General features: G+C 43.4%; 1 protein-coding gene across 1 annotated transcript; it reads right to left on the bottom strand.

Annotated features, from left to right (window-relative positions):
* Nucleotides 1-294: 294 nt before the first annotated feature.
* gdnf (glial cell derived neurotrophic factor) lies at nt 295-24,769 on the bottom strand. The gene is made up of 3 exons (XM_002938186.5): nt 24,116-24,769; nt 14,341-14,571; nt 295-4,791 (listed from the first exon to the last, which is right to left on the bottom strand). Exons 2-3 carry the CDS (start codon nt 14,543-14,545, stop codon nt 4,313-4,315), a joined length of 684 nt encoding a protein of 227 aa, XP_002938232.1. The 5' UTR covers nt 14,546-14,571; nt 24,116-24,769; the 3' UTR covers nt 295-4,312.
* Nucleotides 24,770-26,199: the final 1,430 nt, after the last annotated feature.

The raw sequence follows: 26,199 nt of genomic DNA, 5'->3' as shown, positions 1-26,199 counted from the left end.
CTTATCATTTACAGTAGGGGGTACATTATCCCTTATAATACATGAGTGATACTCAGAGTTCCCTGTATAACTCAGCCTGCAGCCTTGTGCCTTTATATGGGCACAGAACCCCTCAGTGACTTATAGTGTGCATTATAGTGTGTATATTCTGCTATATTATAGTGTGTATATTCTGCTATATTATAGTGTGTATATTCTGCTATATTATAGTGTGTATATTCTGCTATATTATAGTGTGTATAGCTGCTACCCATGACCCAATGCCTGTTTTCTTTTGCACAAAACCACAAGAAGTGATAGAAATGAGTTTTATTTTGTAAAAAGATATAAAATGAATATTGTACAAAAATAAAGTTTGTAAGGAACTTTGGTTGAATAACACAAATGACTTGAGACACAAATCATAGGTGAAAAAAGAAATTAAACTTTCAGATCAGCAAATAGTGATACCCCAAAACTGTTAGGAAGCAATCACAAACTTTACCTCTTTAAGGGCCGCTAACAAAGCTCTCAGCACAAATGTTCTAAATGAACGAAAGATCTAAATTCCCAGGCTACAGAGACTGAGTTGTGCGTATAAACCCCTTCAACTAGGGGTGCAATATTTTTAAAGAGACACCCACAATGCTATAATTTATAGAAAAGAATGATACAGAACAGTGTACCTCACAGCAATATGCTCTTTCTAAATAAACTTTATGTAGGGCTGTTCATAGTGGTGGTGGTCCCTTAGGTTGGGGCCCCAAAAATGTTAGTCTAAAGCTGGCCATACAAGTGTATGGAGCCTGCACGACTGATATCTGGCCAAAAATAAGGCCTGCAGTATAATCTGTTCTTGGCCCTTGCCAAATGAGCAGATCTTTACCTGTATGGGCAGTTTAATTTGCAGGTCTCCAGTTGTTATTGAATTATCACTCCAGTTGTGTCTCCATATTGGGCACGGAAGGTCCCTCACTATGAACTCTTCACAACTGGAGTATGTTTACTCTGCACTTGTAACTAGCAGCCAATTAACAGTTAGCTTTAATGTAGTAAGGCTAATGAAAGCAAAAATCTGATTGGTTGAAATAGGTTTGTAATTCAGAGTAAAGTTATAGATATTGTGAACTACCCCAGTCCTAGAGTTCAGCCCTTTTGCAGGAAAGATACAGTTTCATATCTTCCTTCTACATGCAACAGCATTGGGTTAGGGGGTTTGGTTGCTGCTTTCTTATCCCCCCCTCCAAAGATAAAGACAGCTTATGACATAGTACATCATAGGGGACATATTTGGATATATTTCTTTTTCTGGGCAAAATACAAGGACAACGTAAATTATACTAATAATGTTAAAAAGCCAAACAATTTGATTTAACCTCTCCTTGTCTCCTAACAAGGCACAACCAATCGCTGCATCAACAAACAAATTGCTATTCAGCCATTGTATGGGTGTCAGGCATAGCAGATAACCTATAGGAAGGCACGGTACATATTTCACAAGTGCGATGTGCAAGGCTAGTCATTTAAATGTGAAACTGGATGGGGCCCTGTGACCCTTTGCAATGCCACCCAGCCATCATAGACTTGGCTTTCCCTGCTATGTTTATTTTAGAGAGGGTTCGGCAGCTTCTTCTCTAAATGCAATCGTTCAGGGCTGTCACTCTCAAGGATTCTGTTCTAGAAATAGAATGTGGGTTTGCACAGAATATTAAAATATAGCCTGGCAAGCAGTGGGCTCGAGTGAAAAAGTATTGCAAGGGAGAGGTTTATAGATGTCTTTTGAAGCTAAATTTAAAGAGAACAAAAACACCAAGTTGTGTTATTCCTGAAGGTTTGGTGTGGCAAAATGAACAACATATGCAATTGGTGTTGGACGGAACCACAGGAATGGTTTGTTTTGTAAATGAAATGAAACCCTTTCCATTAGGTTAGTGGCGCTAACATGTATAGACTGCCTGGGCCGGACAAGGGGTGTAGGGATGTGCCATAGGCCTGTTACTAGGGCAGACTCCCTCCACATGGATTTGGTTCCAGGATACTTCTGATAGCACTAAGCAGGCCACGTATCCGGCACTGAATACACAAGATGGCACCAATAATGTGGCTGCACTAAAGGATAATTGGGAGTTTGCAGAAAAATTAGGAAAATGTTAACTTAAATGTCAAAACTCCTAGAGGGGCAAAGATCACTTTAAACTGTGCTCTCCTGAATATGATGTACACACGGGTTTTGGGGACAGCTACACAACAGCACAGATATTGTTTCGTAATTTTTCAGACCCACTTGCCTATCTGCAAACACCCAGATCAAATGAAGCATCATATTTGTGCATGCAGCCAAAAAGAAACGAGAGAGGGAACATTACTAGGGGGTTATGTAACTACCGAGGCTTTGCCCTGGTCCATTAACCCACAACCAATCAGTTACTGTCTGTTAATGGTATTAGATCAGTAAATGCCAACTACTGATTGGTTGCTAGGAGTCAGGGGGACATTGTGGCCCAGTCCTCTATTACTACATAACCCCTTCTGTCCTGCATCTGCTTACAAAGATACGGACTCATGCAAAACGTATAGTAAAATAAAGGCAAACCATTCTTGTAGTTTGCCTGTGGCCTCATATGGAAGATTAGCCCTACTTATAAACAGACTTTTAGGACCCCCTTAATGTAAAAGATTACTGCAACTTAACGAACCGTGCAGCCAAAGCACAGGACACGGCTGCTTTCTGTAGTGTTCAAAATAGACTTGAAAAGGTTTTTCGACTTTCACAGACTCTAATGTATCTTCAATTGCATCTGCTGTCCATCAGTAGCCGAGGTCTGGGCAAGTCGTTTTCCATTGCACTGCCTGGAAACTCTCTAAACAAGGGGACGTCAAGCTCTAAACTCTCCAGCTGCTGGGATGTATAGCTCCCACAATGGGCCATGTATGTTGGGCTGACAGAACATGGACAACCAGCCGTGTATACAATAAGCAAAGCCTCATTCTCTAAGGGAAGGTAAAAGGAAGACAATGTTGACCTATACGTGGGGTATGTATTTAACAAGGGTTACTTTTTGCTCCTGGGCCCGACATACAAACTAACCGCATTTCAAACTCAAGCCTTCAAAAAGGTAAAGAATGTGATTTTTCAGTTGGCCTCCAGCATCTATTTGCGTTTTATCTCATCTGCATTTCAAGAGCATGTTCTGCTTTGGCACCATGGAAGAGAAAGTTTAATAAATAGGAAAAAAAAAAAGAAAAGAACATTCGTAACTGACTGTAATAAATAGCAATAACTTAATTCTCAATAAATATCCTTTATATAATCATGTATCTGAATGGATGCATGGCATCGAGTAGTCTGCTTGGTCCCCGGAGACCAAAAAACTAATGTAATGTCAAGAAGAGAAATTATTCCTCTGTAAACCAAAGAAAAAAAAAACAAAAAAAAAGAAATCTGCTCAGTTGTGGGTGGGTAACTGCCAGCTCACCGCCAACTAAGGTCTCAGGAAACGCCTTTTATTCCAGCAGATTTAGAAATGGATTCTAATTGGTGACCAGTTCCACTTCTATGACTAGAGGTAAGCAATATGCTATACCATTCCCCTTCCGGGGTCTTTTTAGCCAATCACAGGGCCAGAATTGATATGCAATTTACTAATTAGAGACCTTGCCTCTCCATATTTCAAAACAATTACAACAGGCGGCGTCCCACTCAAATTAGCTTGACTTTCTTCTCTGCAATAACAAGCATGTCTATTGGATCACAATCAGATCTTGGTTTACAGTGACCTGTAGACTGTGCACTCCCTACAAGCTATTTTGGTAGAATAATTCTGTCCAATAGCAATGATGCTGGACTAAACTAGCGAACTGAAGTAACTGTGTACTGCATTAGCAAGTATTTTAATTCAAGCCCAAATATAGATCTAACGGATCATTTTATACACTGGTTTGTTGTACAAAAATATACAGGAAAACCTGACATGCATGATATAGATGGTTGTGTTTAAAAGCTGGTGATTGACTTTTCCGGTCAACGCTGGTGGTGAACCTTAGAGGTGGAGATCTCAATCCATCCAGAGATTCATCTCAGAACACATTCAGCTGCTCGATTCCTCCCTTAGAATAACACAGGGCTCAGTACTTGTATCTACGGCCCACTGCCGGACAAATGCCTCAATAGGTTCCCATGAAGACTTGCTGCTCCATGATTCTTGGTCCTCTTTGTCTCGTCTCCATCCTTGGGAGCCCTCAGTGAGGAGCTTGATCCCACTCGTTATTTATTTATTTTTTTTGCATTATATTGGGAATGCAATTCAAACTACCACGTGGCCATCCAAGCAAGTCAAATACATCCACATTTCTTAGCGGAATGTTGTTTCAAGGTGTGATAAACTAGATTATCATCCAAGAACGAAAGATCGTCATCGAAGGCGATCGGCCTACAACAAGCCTGCTTCACCTTGTCATTGACCAACTTTTTCTTTATCGTCAGGTTTTTTAAAATTTGGTCGTACGTTGTCTCTGGATTGTTGCAGGATCCACTGCAGTACCGAAATTTCAGCTCCTCCTTGGTTTCGTAGCCTAAACCCAAGTCCGTCACGTTCAAATGGATCTCCCTGAGGACGCAGCCTTTGTTTTTCCGCTTTCGGTCTTTAACAGTCTTTTTACTGGAGATCTGAGTATTTGCTGCGAGGCTTTGCCTTCCTCTGTCTCGCCGGGAGGGAGGCTGCTTGTTGGACGACCTTCTCAGTCTTTTGATGGTGTCTTGAATAAACTCCAGTACGTCGTCGAACTGGTCTGGATAGTCATCGGGTATCTCAGCTGCATTGGAGAAAAAAAAAAAACCCCAAAACAATAAGAATAAAATACTTCAGGTTGTAAAACTCCAGATTTCATCACAAACAACAATTCATAAGTTAGCAACAGGAGAAATTTATTGACTGGTTAGTGATGGGAAACAGATTCAGGCGCCTGTGCCAATACTGGAATATTTGTTGCCGTTTGTAAGCGCAGAGTAAAAAGCAGTGAGAATGTTTGCATTCCTCAAAGGCTAACTCTTTGGCTGTTATGATTAGAACTTAATAAAGGCTCTGGGTGTTGAGCTCTGGCAGTTTTATTTTATTGATATCACTATTATGCTATAAATATCTCATAATGACAATCGCTGTCAGAACTCAACATTATGTTTTTGAAAAAAAAAGCATCAAACCTTTCTTCGAATATTTTTTATGCTATTTTCCTCGGTTCCTTCCAAAAGCTGGGCGCGCGCGCCAGGATATACAACAGCTCCGCGCAAGGGATCACCTGACCTGAGCTGTTCCACGCTCACTTGCCAACACCCATCGCTAAAATAATACTAAGTTATATGAATGTTATGGCCTATTAGCCCAGGATATCTTCAGTTTTATGGCACAGATGTGGGAGCAGTAGCAATAGCAGAATCACAGATTTGTTGCATTTAGAGATGTTGGTATATTTATTGTTGGGCTGTATGGATATTGTCTTCCCAAAACAAACATCTCTTCTGTTTTTTAACACAGGTCTCCCAAACTAATAAAATGGCAGAGGCACATAGCTGGACCTGCCTGCCGCTGGCTGACTGATGGACTATGCCACCCATTGGCTGCATTCCCTTAGTGAATGATGGGCATCAGCTCTGAGCCGAGGTTAAACAACAGTATACCCCTTCTTCTACATGGGTTTAGTAGGACTCATTCTAAATTTTTCTACATTTAATTAACCAATATGGTTCTTGAACTATATACAGGACAAATTCTGAAAATGAATCTACTGTTCTTGTGAGCACAGTCTATTGATGAGCCCAATGAGAAGGCGTTTCTATAAAACCACCACTCCCTTTCCCCAGCTGCAGCCTGGTAGGCTGTGAGCTCATTATTTAATGGACTGCTGATGCTTCTATGAACAGGAGGCAAAATGGAACCCTGCTGTATTCCCTAAGTCAGGGATCCCCAACCTTTTATACCTGTGAGCCACAGTCAGATGGAAAAAGTGTTGGGGAGCAACACAAGCATGGAAAAAACTCCTGGGGTTGCAAATAAGAGTTATAATTAGCTATTTGGTAGCCCCCTAAGTGAACTTGCAGCCTATAGAAGGTTCTGTTTGGCTTTACACTGGGCTTTATGCAACTAAAACTTGCCTCCAAGTCAGAAATTCAAAAATAAGCACCTGCTTTGAGGCCACTGGGAGCAACATCCAAGGGGTTGGTGGGCGACATGTTGGTCAGAAGGTGGCCGGTGGCTATGGAGGCTGCTCTATTGTACAGGGATTTATGCCTCAGGAGAAGCAGAGGTTTCAGGGCATATACTTATGTGCCGATTGCTGTTTGGTGTATCCACGTGGAAGCATACCTGCCACAATTATTAACATGTGACATTACAAAACAGAGTACACAATTGCAAGCCAATAACGTACTTTTTACTTCAGTACAGCCGGGGAAAAATGCAGCATTTCCACATACCTAAATCTAGAACGTTATTAGACAAGAAGTTCAAAGGCTTTGTGAGCATCTCCATACATGTATGATAAGCGTACAGCCCATGGTTTATGGCCGCCCCGTGCAACTTAGCCCACCTGACTGCCATATGTTCCATGACTGCACTGAAAATGATTTAACCCAGTATCCAAGTTCAGCTCTTGCTTTATAGTTTTTGTTTATAATAAAACTTGACATTCTTTGAATTGCAGACCGACCCCCATAGTTCAGTAGTCAGTAATAACCTCCACCCTAAGCCACATTATGGCGGTGCGGGGTCTATTGGCTTATTATTGAGCAGCGTGGGGGGATATAAACACTCAAATATTTTGTCCCACATGATTAATAAACCCCTTAATCCGTCTGATATTTCTAGTCTACAACATGCACCAAAAGGCTGATATTATACAAAGTACAGGGCAGAGAATAAGGCCATTTAAGTACACACCGGGGGCTGCACATTGCAGTATCTCAGCAAAGCTAACACGGGGCTCACCCTCTCTATAAGGCACCTTTCATTTTTATAAATATATTCTTTTTGCTGTTTTTCCATGTAAGCTGTGCCTGCTGGTTCAGATCGCAGTTTGATCTTTCCTAGGCAGTTATTGTTTTTAAGGCTGGCAAGCTTCCTCCTCGCCTCCCATGACCCTCCTATTGTGTTATAATGCTTCTTAGGAAGAGCCAGAAAGAGATATCCTTAGTAGCCTGTGGGTGTGGTGCTATTTCCAAAAAATCTGCCAGTATAGAATGTTTAGCCAGGTGCTTGCAGGAAATGTTCCATAGTTTTCCATAGGGTTACAGGTTGGATATCTTATGCAAAGAATAGAGCTCAGGCCAGTGGATACCACTGCTATAGAAATGGACTCAGTGACCCCCAGTTCTGCTACTCCTTCTCCCTAATTTGAGGCTTACAGTTCGACATACCAGTCTATAATGAAAGCTTTGCCATGTAACTGTGTTACAAAATGACATGTAAGATATTGCTGAACCCCTTGGCAGTCACTGGAATTTCTGTTTCATCTCGTAGGAATTTCTAAATGCATATTTAGACTAAAATGCCCAAAGCCTTAAATGCAATACGGCAATATCAGATATCACTGAACGGGAACATGCAATGTGACTGCTTGCTGCTAGGGGCTGGAGTAGGCTGGGTGGCTGACCTTCCACACCCAGAAGAGCCCAACGTACGCGCTCTGGAACATTCTCCAGATATATACAAACAAGCTGAATGTAACATCTCTGTTTCTTCTAGGAGTGCACATTCCCCCAATGGTCTCCTAACCAACAGTAGACACCCAACCAGTGGCTCAGGGGCAACATGTTGCTCCCCAACCCCTTGGGTGTTGCTCCCAGTGGCCTCAAAGCAGCTGCTTATGTTCGAGTTGGAGACCAGTTTTGGTTGCATCAAAACCTGGCAATGCCAAACAGGGCCTCCTGTAGGCTGCCAGGCCACATAGGTTCTGCTTATAGCCAATCACAGCCTATATTTGGCACCCCAGGAACTTTTTGCATGCTTATGTTGCTCTCCAACTTTTTCTTATATTTGGATGTGGCTGCCCTGCCTTATCTAATACTAAGATTAGGGGTTGTTGAGAATCATGAAAACATCAGCAGAAACTAAAGATACACCTGTATGCAATAAAGTCATTGGGGGTCATTTATAAAGTTCACACAGTGCATATTTTTTTTGCAATTGGTTGTTTGCGCATGTTTTCCCCTTAAATCTTGCCCTGCTGTGCCCGTCTTTCCTATTCTTGAAAATTGCAGTGAAATGGGAATTGCATGGGCGTGCCCTCTGTGCGCATTTATTATGCAGGAAAATAGCATTCATTTTCTCTTTGCAAATGTAAATTCGCAAATTTGCAAAATCAGTTTAGCGAATATTTTTCCCGCTACTAAAGTTGTGGCGTTTCTCAGACGCGTGTGCGCATAAATATTCGCACTGCGAATAAAACTTTCACAATTAGGTTTGCACATTAAATGCACCAGTCTTGTCCAGCTTTATAAATATAAACACGGGCAGGGTAAATATGTTCACTGGGCGAATAATTCTGCGCTGCACACATTTTGTGAATGACCCCCCTTTTTTTGCCATCATTTTCATAGCCTTGGATTACAGTGGGTTTGTTTATGGGATATTACTGGCTGGATGATATGAAACTGTATATTGAATGGAGCTGTTCAGTGGAATGTTTCTTAGCGAATATAGGATATTTTTATCAAACAAATTCCTGAAGTTGTTAACATTTCCATAGGGAAGCCATGCCTTCAGTTATTTATGCAGCCCATTTGCTTTAGACTGTTTGTTGAATTCAAATCTCACATGTAAGTCGTTGTTTTCCTTTCATTCATTTGACTAATGATGGCAGTATAATTAGTTTAACCCAAACAAGAGTCTGCGTCAGCCATAACTATTTCCCTAAGTCGATATGTAATTAGGAACAGGCAGGGAGATGGATCCCATTGGCAGGGAAAAGATACAGGAAAGAGTCCTGCTCCCCAAAGCTGACAATCCAACACTGATGGGAAATCTAAGAAATCAAATGTTGACAGAATTTCTTGATAAGGTTTTCAATAAACATATAGTTACAAGGGTTGAAAAAAGACCAGAGTCCATCAAGTTCAACCCATCCAAGTAAACCCAGCACCCACAACCCACACCTACCCATCTATACACTCACATACATAAACTATATATACAACCACTAATACTAACTATGTACGGGAGGGCTGAGTTATATAGTCAAGAGAAGAGAGATGCAAGTACTTTTTAACTGGCCCCTTCTTGATATGTTTGGCCTTAGTCTGCTCAAGACCTCCATTGACTTCTTGGTATCATTTTTGATCATAATATGGTGCCTGAACATGTGATTACATATTCCATCCCAATACAAAATGTCAGAAATGGATACTCTGGGACAATTGTCCATGGCATTTGAGGAAAGCCAGTGATGGTGGAAATGCCTTCTCCCTAGTGTCCCTGCTGGGACTCAAAAATAAACCCACAATGATCCAAGGTTAAAGGGGATGACTGGTGCCATATAAAAGCCATTAGGGGTGAAATCCATAGGATATGTGTCATGACCTTTAACACCAGGTCACTTTGGACTTCCTTTCATTCCAGAACATGCTAAGCTTTGCCTAAGCAGGAACTATATATATTTGCACCTCTCATTGGTACTCAAGCCACAGTTGCCCGGATCCTTTGGGCAGGCTTAGTGAAACAAAGCTATAAAGCTCAAATACCTCCATTTGTGTACAGGAACACATGCTCCTGCTAATGTTACATCTGGTGTTTACTAAACTCTGGAACTATTAGCTAATTGGTGTTTGTGGTTAACGTCCAGACCCCTCGTTTGGTACAACTAGTACAGGAAAATGGTCTCTCTGTAGCAAACTGTCAGACATTTTTACACGCTGAGATGAGCTGAAGCATGTACAGTCTATGGAAATGATTTACAAGTAATCAGATCCTAGGCTTGTATACGCAATGGGTTCTAAAGATCTAGTATCCCTATTAAGATATAGTTCATTTACCATATTTCTCAAGTCTTATAGATGGCTTTCTACTTTATAAGACTTTCAAAAGTTATTGATAAGTACCCTAACATAGACAACTCAGATTTAAGAGGAGGAGGAGGAGTTTTTTTGTGGGTGTGAATAAATTCCTACTGGGGATATCTGGTCCAGGTCCCACCGGGAGTTTTCCTCATACCCAGGTGGGCCAGTCCAACAATGGAAATATGCCCCAATGGAACTGGGGTCCCATCTTTCCATTGTTGGACTGGCCCACCGGGGTATGAGGAAAACTCACGGTAGGACCAGGTGTCAGGGGGCTCTCCTGCTCACCCAACCCATTACACCTTGTATGTCTATAACTTGATCATTAACCATTTCTCTACGGGAAAAAAGAGAAGAATCAGAGAGAAGTATAATATGTAACAAGATAAGAGTAGGGAAATAAAGTTGACTGAGAAGAGGAAAATTAATTTAAAGTGAGGTCCTGTAATCTAACGTTTTCTGGTGGGTCCCGGCATCTCAGTACAAAACTACCTCTTTAATTTACTCTAATCAATGCTCTGCCCTGCCCGACTGGTATGTTGCCTATTTCCAGCCAGCTATTAGTTGGACAGGCCCGTGGCTGGGTTTCAGGCCCGGGCAGACAAGCTGCCAACTCGGTCTCAAGGGCCCTAATCAGCAACTTAAATCTATCCTTGTGGCCATAAATACAACTTATTCCAGTGATGTTCCATGAGTTGAAAAAAAAGGCAATAAGAAAATTTCCATTCACCTGTATAAAATGCAAATATACAGAGAATGCATGTTCCGTGGCCACCTGAAGTTCTTCACTCACGCTATATTCTAATTAAAAATATACAACAAATTAAGTCTGCTTCAGTGATGGGCATGTTTCTTTTTGAACTATTGTTGGTTGGCTTTCAAAAGACCAGGGAGCAGCTCTTCACAGCATTATCATTTACAATAGTGATTACACAGGGGACCTGGGACCAGTCTACAGCCTAAGAAATAGGACTTTCAAAAGATACGAAGGTCAAAAGCTCTTATTACTGATTAATAAGTTTATGGACCTGAGCTGACACCCAGGGTGTGAAAGGGACATTGTGTTTCTGTGGCTATTTAGTTCAGCAGAATCTGACACTGCAGGGGATATCACCTGTCTTAGTAGCCAAAAGAAGAATCTCAAGATCTTCTCTGTTGGACAATCCCAATTCAAAGCCTCTAAACAAGACACCAAAGCTCTCCAGCAGGGCGGATTTCTAAAGGTGCCCATACACGGGCTGATCCTAGCTGTCCCTTAGACTGATTCGGCAGCTAATTGGCCCGTGTATGGGCACAAACGACGGGCCTGCTCGACCGATATCTGGCCTGAAATCAGCCAGTTATCGATCAGGCAGGTTAAAAATCAAGTCAGATTGGGGACCGCATCGGCTCCCTGAACCAACTTTGCCTATACCCATCGTTGTACTTCGATTGTTTGGCCCAAGGGCCAAACGATCGAATTAGCCTGGATTCTCCCGATATTTCCCACCCGTAGGTGGGGGATATTGGGAGAAGATCCGCTCGCTTGGCGCCAAGCAAGCAAATCTTAACATGTATGGCCACCTTAAGCCGGACAGTGAGGGCATTAGCCCTGGGGCCACAGCCACACAAGTTTGGATCTTCCTTTGGAATCTAAACTTGGTACAAGTACCTATTATGGCAGTTAGAAGTACTCAAGCATATGTAGCTAATGGTGCACTTGTGGGACTTATGTCATTGGAATAAAAAATTGAGCATTACAGGCACAGACCTTCCTCAAGACTGGTCCAAAATGTCCACTCAATTCTAAACACTTTTCTCATTACATTGGTCCAGTGAGTTCTCCATTATCAGCAAACAGTACCCCAGGATGGGGGTTTTTTTTGAAGAAGAAGTGTGCTAGGCCATGGTAGAAGGTAAGAGACTATCACTTAGGGGGCCTAACAACTTGACCAATGATTTTACCTCTTTCTCTACGTGAAGACTTTTTGTTCTGACAGCCATATTCCTTCAGGGTCTACTGGTAGGCAAAGCATCTCAAAGCCAGCAACCTGCCCACCCCCAGAGCTGTGAAGATCTTACAATATTCCTGCACTGCTCTATAAAAACTCCTGGCGGATCGTCAAAATTCAGTTTAAACACTTTGTGCTGGAAAGATACTATTACATGAAAAGATGAATCCCACGTCTAAATATATTTTTTTCTCCTCTATTGTTTCCTTTAAAACATAAAAATATTATTATAATTCCCCTTGGAAAATCAAGTAATCACATTTTTTGGCAAAAGGACAAAAGTCTGGAAACACGTCTTTATGTTTTCATCTGGCGGCAGTTACATTCTTGAATCGCTATGTTAACAAAGTTCCATAACTGACACTGGCGAATTATCTAGGAGAGTAAAATGATATTTTGGGCCAAAAAAAAAAATCCTAAAGCAAGAAAAGGAAAGGATGCATTTTGTGCTCGAATGCTTCATTTAATGGAGACATCTCTGGCTGTTTATGGGAAAATCATGCTTGTCTCATGTAAGCAATACTCCTGATGGAGGGTCACCTATAGGTAAACTTTAGGGTCCTCTTGTAGTGATTCATGGGCTGCACCAAGCCTAAAGGTCCCCATACACGTGAAGATCCGCTCGCTTGGTAAAGTTGCCAAGTGAGCGGATCTTTACCCAGTACCCCACCTGTGGGTGGGCGATATTGGGGAAAATGTAGGCAAAAACGATCGAATTATAATGGCTGCAATGGGGCAATCGGTTCGGGGACCGCATCAACGAGCCAATGCGGTCCCCGATCCGACTAAATTTATTAACCTGCCTGATCAATATCTGGCCAATTTCAGGCCAGATATCGGTCGGGCAAGCCCCTCGCTCCTGCCCCTACACGGGCCAATAAGCCGAGCCAAGGGACAGATATCAGCAGCTACAATCGGCCCGTGTATGGCAACCTTAACTCCCCTTTTCAAACTTGGGTCAGTTGAAGACCAAGTCCAAACTGCCCCCTCAGATGACATCAGAAATTATGTTGGGAGTGGCATTTGGGAACATTGTCCCACTATCAAAGAAGAAAGCTATATCTTCTAAGGTGGGCACCATCAAAAGTTCGCTACAGTGGGTAATGGTGGCCAGCACCTGAAGTGGTGGCCAATTTTATGGCCTCAGCTCAAGGTTTACCCATGGGTAATCCCTGCAGGTCCCAGGGGCAGTGTCAGACTGGCCCACCAGGATACCAGGAAAACGCCCAGTGTGCCCAGGAGTCCGTGGGACCTCCTGCTTCTGACCATTTGGCCTACTTCATAGTCATTTCTCTATGGAAACAAAAAGGAGAAATAGATGGAAGAATAGATGCTAGCATGCAAAGAAAAAAGACTAGGAGAATAAAGAGGTTGAGCAAGGAAAGGAGCAGAAATAGTTTGGAAAGTGGGCCTATGGTCTAAGGTTCTCTGGTGGGCCCCTGGGGTCCCAGTCCGACACTGCCCAAGGGTTTCAGGTCAGAACACCTCTTGCTAAAATGTCAAAGCAGAACAATCAGATGATGTTTTTACATTTCACTGATTTTTCCAACTTCTATTTATAAAATAGAATGTTTCTTATTTTTGCTTTGACAGTTTTTAATAAATTCCCCCCTTATAATAAAAAGAAGGTTCCTCTTCAATGAAAACATTAGTGGAATGCATTCTCCAGCCCAGATCTGGCAATATCCCGTTATTTACTATGGACGGATGAAAAACTGTTCTTTGCCAAGATGAGATCAGACTTTTTCTATTCGTCGATAGATTTCAATAATATTTTACTGCCTCAATGAAATTTCCAGTCAAGGGTCAACAACTATTTTACTTTCCCTTCGGCTTCAACAAAAACCGTCAAAGGGACATATTTATCAAACAGTGAATGAGGGAGAGGAGGTATTTTTATAAACTGGTGTCTAAGTAGGCAACATCCTTTAACTTTATAAATAGGAACCTTGGCAGGTCTGAACAGAAAGTAAAAAGTATATAGAACTTAAACATCACAATTAATCTGCTTTCTGCCAAACATTGCTAATAACCCAACCAAACAGCACTGTAAATTTCAGGCTGTAGATCAGTGGTTCTCAACCTTCCTAATGCCGCAACGCTTTACTACAGTTGCTCATGTTGTGGTGACCCCCAACCATAGAGGAGTGGTGTCTCGGTTGCTAAGACCATCGGAAATACATGTTTTTCTATGGTCCTAGGCGAACCCTGTGAAAGGGTCATTCGACCCCCAAAGGGGTCCCGACCCACAGGTTGAGAACCGCTGCTGTAGAGGGAAAGAGGTATAGGAAAAGTAGCTAAGAAACACACACAAAATAATCTTACTGTAAGTTTGTTGATCCTGTTTTGCCATATTGGCAGTGGGATCTTCAGGAACTGCCCCATCCATCCCCAAAACTTGGTCCTCTCCTTCTTGAGGGTCTGGAAGGTGAGATCTCTTCTTACCAGCCAACCAGCTGGAAGGCAAGGGGGTGCTGGATGCAGAGCTTAGCAGCAAAATACAGACAGCCAGAATAGCCCATAACTTCATCTTAGAAAGGCTTCCAAGAAAGGGACCTAGGGCATAGAAAGCAGATAAAGAAACATGAAGTTGTGGCACAAACCATCGGTTCCTCTGTATGCAACAGTAACATACTAAATACTAGTACCATTTCCTGCAAACAAACACTGTAGAATGGAACAGATCCAAGTGTCTAGCAATATTATTGTATCATTATTGTATTTCAGTTGTTAGGAGATTGTGCATAAGTGAGGATTAGCCATTCAGATTCTTTAGACCTAAGGCACACAAGGTGTTTTGACCACCACTATACTCTCAGGGACAAACCCGGTGGTCAAACTTTCCTCAATATCTGCAACCTCTTCCAAATCATCTGAAATGTGTAAGGCAGAGTTACGGCACAATTGATAAAGGTAAGTGAGATCACTTTGGACCACTCCCTTTTTGCAGGGAAGGGTTTTATGACCATTGATGTTCCTCTGAAAAGCCTCACTGGTGACTGGTACTAGTGGAACAGAGTTTGTTAAACAGGAATTGAAGGTTCAAACCTCTGCATGAGAAGCCCTCGGAATCAGTTCAACCTTACATGCAAGCCACTACAGGTAGTCTTAAGTAGTACTGCCCATATAGAAGCTGCAGTTCTCCATAGGATTTTTATGGTCTTCTATGGCACAGGTGATTTTGACCCCCACAGTGTCCTCAAGGAGGACCATGGTGGTCAGTACCCTTTTCCATTCTTCTCACTGCTTCCCCTTTATATGTTGATTGCAGGGGCCATGGGGAGGGCTGACTTATGTTTAAAGCAGAGGAAGGCAGAGAAGGGTATTTGGCCACTAAGGTTCTTCCTGAGAGTCATTATGGCATGTGTGGCCTTAGCTGATCATTTATCCCAACATGTTTAAATATGGGTTGGGACAAAATGATGTTAGAATAAATTCTTTATATGAATAACGAGTGGCCGACCTGTTCTAGTTTTTGGGCTGAAGCAAAGGCACAATTCATTGGTGTGAGGCACATTCTATGAAGCCAACTGTTCTTAGAAGCCAATACTGTATAGCAAACTGCAAACATTAAACAGTGATTTTCAGAGTTCAGTTAAAAGATCTAAATTGTAAATATCCAGCTGGCAACACCATAGTCATATTATTGTGAGAATGAAACGAAATAAATAGTCCAGTGATCGGCAACCCTTTGGAGTCGATGTCACAATAAAACTTGGTGAAATGCAAGAGAATGCTGCTCTACTTCAAAGGAAAGCCAATCCAAGAGGCACCACACAGAACAAAGAAGCTCAACAATAAGTTCCTCAGGCCTAATTCTTTATGTGGAGAAATGCAGATCTGTCAGGTTTCTCTTTTAACCGAGCTTAATACTATCCAACGGACGAATTATCCTTCAAAATGTCTACTGGTGTATCCAAAGAAGCATCTCTGTAGAAAGGCGATATGGAGATGGAGAACTTCACTCAAATGAAGTGCGGCCAAGAGATGTTCATGTTAACCCAGGGCATGGAAGGTTCAATAGATGTACAATAAATTACTTCTCCAAGGTCCACTGAAAAAATAGTACTTCTGGATAGGCAATCATACTCTGGGGGATTTTCTTCAATCCTTAGTAAGAATAAATTGAGTCCCAACATAAGACATAAGATTATGTCCCAACATAAGAGCAGCCTTTGGGAGTGTCCATCGGGGGAGACTCTAGTAAGATGTGGTTAGAGATGCGGTTATGGCTATCAAGAGTGTGGGAATGCTCAATATGGCACTGAATATTCTCCTCCTGACACTGCAACTCCACCAAGATAGGGCTGTGGCTTGGGTAAAATAGGGCAAGGTGCGCCAGTTTTATAGGGTGCTGGGTGTTCTAATTTAATGAGGGTTACAGGCATAAGATGGACAATTCCACTTTACATAAATAAAAGTGTCTATATATATCTTGCCCCATCAATAATATAGACGGCCCTGCATGACGGTAACATTGTACTGCTATAACATAACACTATGATATTAACTGGTTCATGGAGTTAAGGTGGGCTATCCCTCCACCAATATACAAGTTCTTCCCGTTTCTTCTATGAAAGTCTTCTACTACTGACACCGGGTCACCCTGCATAACATTTTTGGGGCTTTCCTTCACGTTATGTTGGTGCTGCCCTTTTCTTCCCACAGCCACGGGGGAATGGATCTGACAGCATGGTTGCAGGCAGTAGGGTGGGTGCATAGAGGTTGCTGGTCCTTCCTGAGGCCCTCTGTTCCCCCATGCCTCTGCCTCCCTGTAGATCTGCTAATAGGTAGTTAGGAGATGGAATGATATAGGTCCAGCAGCAGGAGCAGAAACCCTGTTATTTTGCTCACAGCCTGTGCAGGGTGGGTTGGAACCAATCAGATAACATTAAATGTAAGTTAATCAATGAGCAGAGGTTTTCGGAGTCACTAGCAGAGAGCAGCTCGGACAAGCAGCAGATATGGCAGAGGAATTAGCTGCCACAAGAGTCAACAGGGTGCAGCACTGAAAATTTGGGTAGTTTTATACCACAACATACACATAAGTTATCTCACAGGTAAAAAAAACATTGCAAAACTGGGCAAGAACTTCAAAGAAAGTATCACTTTCCACTATTGTGCCTTTCTGTGCTCTGTGGCAGAGATGGGATTGCTGGGGAGAGTCATCCCTCGCCTCTAGTGAAATGGAAGCGTGATATCCCATGTGTGAACACGCTGCATACACAGCTAATGTGGCCCCTCCCTGGGCCTTATCTCCCCCAACCCACACTGATACACGCCGCGCTCCCCAACCCTCGCTTGTCAAGCTCAGCTGCATCTGGCTTCTGTTAACCGCTTTCTTTTATGACCCACGACTGTTTTTTTAAATAAAATATTTATCTGAATGTATCTCTGTGTTTATCTTACTGCTTGAAAGCACATTGTACGGACCAATTATAGATCCTGAGAACAATATAAACACAATATAAACACTACTACATTCTTTATAGGACTCTTCCTTTCTCTCTTCACCCCTGTCTAATAGCTGCTAAAGTCAGCCAAGCATTCCCCTCTTACTATTGGTATGTTGATCACAGGTCATAGAGTTTCATATTTAATAGAACACTGTCAAGGACAACAGTATGGCAGCTCCTGTACAGTAGAAGTTTATAAAACCTTTTTTGGTGAGTTCCATTGGTCTTTTTCTTATGTAATTTTTTTGGTATTCATGTGGGCAGATTTCAATGGAGCATTGGAGAGCATAAGCCTCAACAACCTAAACTAAATTTCTCTACAACAAAAAAGATGGAGGTAGTATCCTGTCCAGTGCAAGGCCAAGCCAGTTGGGAACCTGACCAGCCACATTGCCCCCCCCCCCACCCACCACACTGGTTGGTCCATGGTGCATAAACAAACGAGTGCATGAACAAGTGTTTGCCACAAAGGCCCAGACTAGGGGTCGGCTACAAACAAGGTACAGGCCTAGTGCCGCCCCACCATTACACCTGGGCACGTGCCTCTCCTGTCTACCCCTAGTTCCATCCCTGATCCTGCCAGGTGTTCTGGGGTTATTATTTGCACTAAAGAAGTAACTTGCTAATCTCTCCCCACAATTATTGAAATTAAGGTCTTTCTCTTGTTTTCTTGGTTTTGTACAGCAGTGCCATGTGTATGGGATGAAGGATGTGAATACCTTCATGTTACTAGTAGTCTTGGCCTGAATTTATTTTATAGTGCTTTCGGCCCACCTTATTATAACCCTACCAGTCCCTACATCCCAGAGGGCTAGGGAAGAATGCTGCTAGGGAACCAAGTTCATGAAACTGTTGCACGTCAAGAAGGATTATGTTAACCATGTACAGGAGAAGATCTCCTTAGTCAGCCCAAAACACCAGTAAATCTTCTCTCCAGTAATGTGGGGTCATGGCTATTGATTAGAGCCTAGTGGAGCATTTTCATAGCAACAGCTCCAAAGATCAAAGACCTCCAAAAGGCTATGGTTGCACCTGGTGGGACAGGTGTAGGGTGTAGGATAGCATAGTACCTTTCATATAAGACACAGAAGGGAGTAGAGAGTGGAATGGCCAGGTGTGACTGTAGCCTTAAGGTAGTCATACATGGGTTGATAAAAACTGCTGACCCAGCCCCTCTAGACCTAGTTGTTAGCTTATTGGCCCCTGTATGAGGCCCTAGGGAACACTGGTGAGATATCTCATATCTGGCTGAAGATCAGCCAAACATCTATTGGGTAGGTATTTAAAATCCCATTGAGTAAGGACAAAATTGGAAACCAAGTGGGTCTCAAAGTGCATGGCCAGCTTTACAGTAGTGACTTCTGTTGCTCAGTCTGATCTTGCTGAATCCTAGATGTCCTTGGTGGGGGCTAAATGGCTTATATATTGGGCCAGTATGTTGGCAGGTAGGGAGGCAGGCTTTAGGATGGACTGCACTAAATCTAACCTGAGATCTGCTTTCTGGTAAGTCTGACCTGTTCAGATACTTTCTCCTAGATTCATGGTGCCTTTCAATGTCATCAGTCACAAATACAGAGCTACGTTCTGTAGCAGACATGGAGATTTCCAGTAAGTGTCATCAATTTTCTGCACTACATCTACCAGCATCCTTTCAGTCTGACAATTCCCACACACAACAGTCATTTATAAGCTACTGAACATGACAAGCACAAGTAAATCAGCAGTAAAGATTTCTTCCGTTCCATCACAGCCAATAAAAAAGAGGCCACGGAATGATAGAGATGTGCTAAGCCCAGCCACACAAGTCCGCCATGAAGCCATTCTATATTGTGTCTGTGTTACTGCTCATTAAATAACAACAGAAAGCTCTATACACACTAATGGCAGAGTTCATTGTGAGTTAGGGGGGTGCAGACTTTAGATGTTAGGAAGCACATCCGTGCTGTCATACGGGGAAAGGTTTGATGTGAGAGCAGCCAAAATATTTTGAAACAGATCAATATTCAGCTTGTCGCTTCATGGGCTGAAATCCGCTCTTGTAACGCAAACACAACTCCCCTGTATAAACAGACCCAGCGGTGCATAGAGTCACTGAGCGGGAGAGACGGACCACCCATCTGTAGCAGCTCTGCACAACGCTTGCTCAATTGTTCACATCATCCCATTTCGTTTTCACAGGCTGTAAAGTTACTTGTTCGTGTAATTGCAAAGGAAAGCAGTCGGATTGTGTGTAGTCTCTGCACTACTGGGTTTGACACCTGAAACAATGTAGCGGAAGCCAACAGACCTGGAGGAGAAATGACTTCTGCTCCCCCCCCCCCTCTATTTAGTTTCTTCTTTGAAAAGACATTCATCCATGTCTATTTGCATCTATTGATATTGTTGCCCGGACTGGCAATCTGTGGGCTCTGGCCAATGCCAGAGGGGCTGCTGTAAGATGCCATAGACAGTCACTATTTATTGGGCTGGGGGGGCTGTTTGTTCCTCTGGGTACTAGGAATGCCAGAGGGGCTGTAAGAAGCCATAGACACTCACTATTTATTGGGCTGGTGGGGCCTCTGGGTACTTAAAATACCAGGGCCTATTTTGAATCCCAGTCCAGACCTGCATTCACCACAATCAGCTATGAAACAACAACCGAATGACTGCACTGCCTCAGCTGGGACAAGCAATATGGCAACTCTCACTTATGCATAAGTGCCCCCTAGGTTTACTGTTAGTTTAAAGGTGTAGTTAACCTTTAAAGTAACTTTTATCATGGTGTAATTGTAAACAATGATATTCCAAGACCATTTGCAGCTTCATTTTCTGTTTTATTTTTTTTCCTGTTCTTTGGAATTTCCGCAGCCATCTGGTTGCTAGAGTTTAGTTTACCCTAGCAACCAGGCAGTGGTTTAAAGATAAATAGGAAAGGGATGAATTAACAATAACAATACAATTGTAGCCTCTTTTGAATGCCAGGGTCAGTGGCCCCCCATTGGAAAGTTAGAAAGAGGCAGAAGAGGAAGGCAAATTTACTAAGAATAGGACATTCTAACATACTAAAATTCATTTAAAGGTAAACTAGCCCTTTAAAGGAACATAATCGGTGCTAAACCCTGTTTATAAATACAGTCCTTTTACTCTGCAGTATAACGTTTCAGCCCATTGATGGGATGACTGAGGCTGCAGAACATACACGGCTGTGCATCCCCCCCCCCCGCGCAGGAATAGAACCACAATGAAACAGAACCCTCTGTTGGTTTATAGTACCCTCTGTTGGTTTAGATCTCTTGCCCTTTAACATGGCTCGTGTTATCCTATACCCTCATTGAACTGTCAGGATGATACCTTTCCCTGCAATTCAACCCCATGCTCTTGTTTGACCATTAACTCTTTATCCTAAAAAATAATAAAAAAAGAGGGTGGGGCTACAGCTTGGTGTGTGTTGTAGTTTTACAATACAATGCTTTAATGACAACCCTGATAACACAAGACCTTAACCTTTGAATGGTCTGATAAAAAACAGACACATTTAGGGCTGTGTGGAAGGACACTTGGGGTTTAGGAGCAGATCAGGGGGGACTCCCCCAGGCCCTGTGCAGAGTAGGACCCCAGAGAGCAGCACGGAACAGTAGGTTTAGTAAAGGAAGATGGCAACTTTATCAGGGACCTTTATTACAATCACTCTCTTGTTGGTCTCTGCCAATATGGGCCAAGGTGGGAGCCTGACAAGTTTTTGTATAAGCCAGACCTGTGTCTTGGGAGCTTGAGCCTGTATATAGAGGCCCCAAAAATATAGGAACCAAGAGGGAAAGTTCAGGAGCCATGAGAGTCCTGACTGGTATTATAGTTCATTAATGAGTGTATTTGTACTTGTGGAGGGGGTTCTCAGTAGGCCAGCTGCTGTGCGCTACCTGCTCATATACTGGGAAGGCTCACTTTATAGGCTGTATAACAAAACCGCCCGGTGCCACCCAACTTGCCCGTCTGCACTGCTGAATGTTACCCTTAAGGCTCTGTTTTCTCACAGAAGCAAGTTATCCCCAGTAAAGAAGGGGGTCTGTTTAACCTAAAACCTTTCATCTGTTGGTGAAATGCAATCCCCAGAATCCTACTGTAGCTCAATGGGCACCGGTTACAGCGGTGATCCCCAACCAGTGGCTCGGGGGCAACATGTTGCTCCCCAACCCCTTGAATGTTACTTCCAGGCCCCCCAAACCAGGTAGTTAGTTTTTATTTACTGACTTGGGGGCAAGTTTTGGTTGAATAAAAACAAGATTTCCTACCAAATAAAGCCCCCTGTAAGCTGATAGGGTGCATAGAGACTGTCTAATAGCCCTTATTTGGCTTCTCCATGAACTTTTATGGTGCTTGTGTTGCTCCCCAAGTCTTTTTACATTTGACTGTGGCTCCTGAGTAATAAAGGTTGGGGACCCCTGGGTTACAGAATGGGACAATAACCTTTAGCTGAATCATATCTCCTTTGGCTTGCAGAGGACTGTGGGTATTGTGGTCGTGCAAGTAAAAAAACAAGCCCCTGAAAAAAGGTTGGACAGTGTACATTTATCTACTCTCTCACTAAATAGTACCAGAAATAATAGTGCTTGAGCCTTATCCTCTATTTTATAGAATACACACATACATATATATTTATTTAATATTATATTACTATCCTGCTATAAAAATATAGATGGAATGTACCCACTCGAGCTTTACATTCATTTTATGGTGTTGTTATTATTGCTTTATTTTAAAATAAAGGCAATATGGCAGCACCGACTGTTCTGACCACTGTAAAGTCAGTCAGGCTTTGATAAAAGTATTTCTTCATGTAACACCGTGCTCTTTACAAGTCTTTCCTACTCAGAAACATTCTGTGGGGTGAGTTTATTGGGAAGAATTTAAGGATCATTAAGGCAGTTTGGTGAGTGTGGCCCTTTACCCAAGGGCTGAGTGATATTAGTGCCATGCAGTGCTAACTGTGGCCACTAGAGGGCAGGAGCAAAACCTTTTATATTAGTTGCCTTTTCCTCTCCAAACCATCAAAGCTACAGTCAATGGCATGTTTTCATATAGAAAGTCTGCGTATGATTCCATTTCTTTATGATTGTTGTTGTTTATATCCTGACACTTTCAAACACAATGCACTAGCACTGCCCTTCATTCATTCACTTATGTATATAATCAGATAACAATAGATGTCAGAAAAAAGTTACTTTATACAATTCCTTTCAAACCAACTTATCGCTACTTGAGTTGCACATAAATGACTTCTGATTCTGCAATTGTTGGTTCACAGACCCGACAGCCAATTGCTTTGCACTCTGTCCATATATTATATATTTATATAAGTATTTATACACAACCAGACACTCACATAAATCCTTAGCACTGCTTATGTAATGTGTGCCATGCTGGTATAGTTGCACTGCACAAGGGGTATATAGTGCTATATATAACTAAGGGAAGGAATATTGAGCTCTTATGTACTTTGAAGGTACAATTCTTAAAGTTCCTGCCAAATTTAATATGGGAGGGGAGGGATCACACACAGCCTGTTACATTGTTTCTAATTAAGTAATTAGAATTAGTTAATTAATGTACTTGCCTCTCCCAGCTCAGCAGTCTCCTATAATAAAGAGGGTTGTATAGGAGTCCCAGCCAGAGTGTGCCCTCTCCCCTGCTTATGCCCAGAGACAGTGCCCAGGGGTAACCCAGCTGCCAATAACTCACCAATCGGCTCTGTAACTTACCCCCCCCAGCTCCTGTGCCTCCTCCCTGGCACCCTGATTATACCTAAATGGAGGGGATTATACCTATTTGGGGTACCAATTACAGCAGCAGCTAATGCCCCCCCTCAGGCTCCTATAATAAACAGGGTTGTATAGGAGTCCCACCCAGAGTGTGCCCCCTCCCCTGCTTATGCCCAGAGACAGTGCCCAGGGGTAACCCAGCTGCCAGTAACTCACCAATCGGCTCTGTAACTTACCCCCCCAGGTCCTGTGCCTCCTCCCTGGCACCCTGATTATACCTATATGGGGGGATTATACCTATATGGGGGAATTATACCTATTTGGGGTACCAATTACAGCAGCAGCTAATGCCCCCCCCCTACAGGTTGTAGAACAGAGGGTACAGGGGGCCCATACCTGGCACACAGTGTATATAACATTGCCCCTGAGCCTGTAGAATTTGGGATTGCCTCCTTCCCTGCTCTAAATGTGTTGCAAGCAGGGATGTGGCTCAATACTTAGATTTAATAGCACATAACCCGATGATTATGTACAAGTCGCCACATACACCTGCTCTGACTAAGACTTAATGGCTACATGAGTGGCTGTTCCCAGTAACATCATGTAAAAGTGCTGATCTCAGCGCAATAATCCCTGCGAGTTTCTAATCCACCCCACCTTCGGGCCCCTTCCCCTTTAAACACTTTCACTTGTTTCCCAGGTTATATAATACAATATAATTAGAGCCTTTTCCTCTCATCAAAGCCACCCAGACCCATGCATTCTGACTGCCCATGCCTTAGGAGCAACAGAGCCGCGACATTACGAGCAAGAGTCGCTGTATTGTCGCAGGGTAAAGGCGATCGCGTCCCGTTGCGCAGGGCAGACAGGTGCGCTGCTGTACAAGAGCCAAGCCTACAGCACACCTACCGTTTGTCTGGCCTCTTTAGACCTAAGATGGACATGAATACGATCTCCGGGAAATATTGGAGCTGTTATTAGAGGTCCAGGTGTGCTAAAACCAAGTGGCTGTAGAAGAAGTCCGAGCTGAGCAGGGAGATGGGGAGGCTCCAGGTCCAGGTGGGGCTGAGGCACAAGGGGCAAATCAGCTGCTTGTCGTTCCCTCTCAGTAGCAGCAGCAGCAGCTTCTCTGCTTCTCAGTGTGGCTCTTGATGCTAAGATCCTCCCTAGGAATCCGAGAAGAACACACCAACAACTGTGGGGAGTCGAATGAAGACATCAGGGCTCCTGTGACAGCAGCTGGTCCAGGGAGATCAGAGAGGGGGGCAGAATAAACAGCTGAGCAGGACACACAGGGCTGGATAGTGAGGTGGGATCACAAGGCTTGGGGCTGCTCAGAAGCAACACTTCCCTGGGTAAGGGATCTGGCCACATAGCAAGGTTAACTCCAAGTGGAATGTGTGGAGTAAGACCAGGTTACTTGTTCTGCCATCCAAACTCCTTACAATGTGCCAACAACAGCCTCTTTAATCCTGGTCCTGGAGGCTCCTCTGGGTGGGCGCACTGTGCCTTCTGGCCAAGCAATACGCACAGGCTGCAGGGCAGATGTGCCTCACTCCTCATACACAGGGAGCTTTGCCAAGTGAAGCAGCAGTGGGGATGGATTTATAGTCTGTCTGCCTGTGACGTGCTCCAGGGGGGCTTCTGTGATTGGCTGTCAGGCACCAACACAGCCAGGACCCCTGCACCTCTCCAGAGTTTCCAAATATCTGCTTGGTGAAGTCAGGCTCTAATAGCATTGACTGTGTGGATGCAACTCACTCAGAATGGGAGACAGAGGGGCTTCTGGGCTTGGCTGGCACTCTCCTCTCTTTAATTGCCTGTGTAATATTATACAGGGGGGGCTTTAAAGTGGCACAGGGAATTCAGGCACACACACACACAAGAAATCCCAACTTCAAAGGGCAAATATCTAAGGAGAGCTGTTTAGGTGGGACTGTGCATCTGGATCTAATGCCACAGGCAGGGAGAGAGGGAGAGGGGGATTTGCAGAGAGGAGGCTGCTGCTGATTCCTGGCACACAGCAATGTTTCCTGGAGTAGGAAGAATGGAATTAATGGTGTTTGTTTGCAGGGACGCACACCTAGCCAAAAGCGCCTGTTTGCTCACATCAGGCACGGGCTGCAGCTGGCACACATGCCCACTGGCGGGATTATGTACTGCGGTGCCCCCTGTAGCTCAGCTTGGATTTATATTGCACTTCTGTATGGCAACGTTTCCAAACCAGTGGGGAGGCGGATGGAGGGACTCTGCGTATTGTGGTATGAAGTGATACCCACGGGCACAGAGTGGCACTAAGGCAAAATGCCCTCAGCCATTACATAATGTTTATTCTATTCACTTATCTCCAAATGGGGTCCCTGGGGTGCTGCAGAGCCAAACCAATGCCCGCTGCCCTAGCAATGCAGGGATTATGCCATATCTATATTGCACGTACACATCATTCACTGCCCCACGGAGCTTACAGTTTAATGTCCCTATTGCATACTGTGGCCAATTTTATCAGGAGCCAATTAACATTCCTGTATATTTTGGAGCGTGGAAATAAAACAGAGGAAACCCACAAACACCCCCTTGCCCCTCCTTGGCAATAGTGCGCTGGTTAGAATCAAACCCAGGCTGCAGCGCAGCAACACAAACCCATGTGCCACTGAATCCTGCTCTGCTGCCTCTATTGGCACAGAGAGACCCGGAGATAGCACCATCCCAGACCAGGGGGTAGCACCAGGGTTCCCACTTGTATCTAAAAAAAATACAGTGCACAGGTAACTCTCACACAGAAATGACGCCAACTGGACTTAAAAAATATTCTGGGCAATTGCGTCAGGCACAACTGCCCCTTGCCATCACAATGATGCTGGAATTCTGGGAAAAAAAACCACTGCATTATTGAAAAAATCATGCTGGTTGCACTTGAAATTGCACTTTGCTCATTGCACTTACGGATGTAAATGAGCCCCATAGTTAGCATTCAGCTTCTACTACTCATGTGT

Source organism: Xenopus tropicalis, chromosome 1 (assembly GCF_000004195.4).
Source record: "Xenopus tropicalis strain Nigerian chromosome 1, UCB_Xtro_10.0, whole genome shotgun sequence".
Lineage (NCBI taxonomy): Eukaryota > Metazoa > Chordata > Amphibia > Anura > Pipidae > Xenopus > Xenopus tropicalis.
This window is presented reverse-complemented; position numbering and strand designations above follow the sequence as displayed.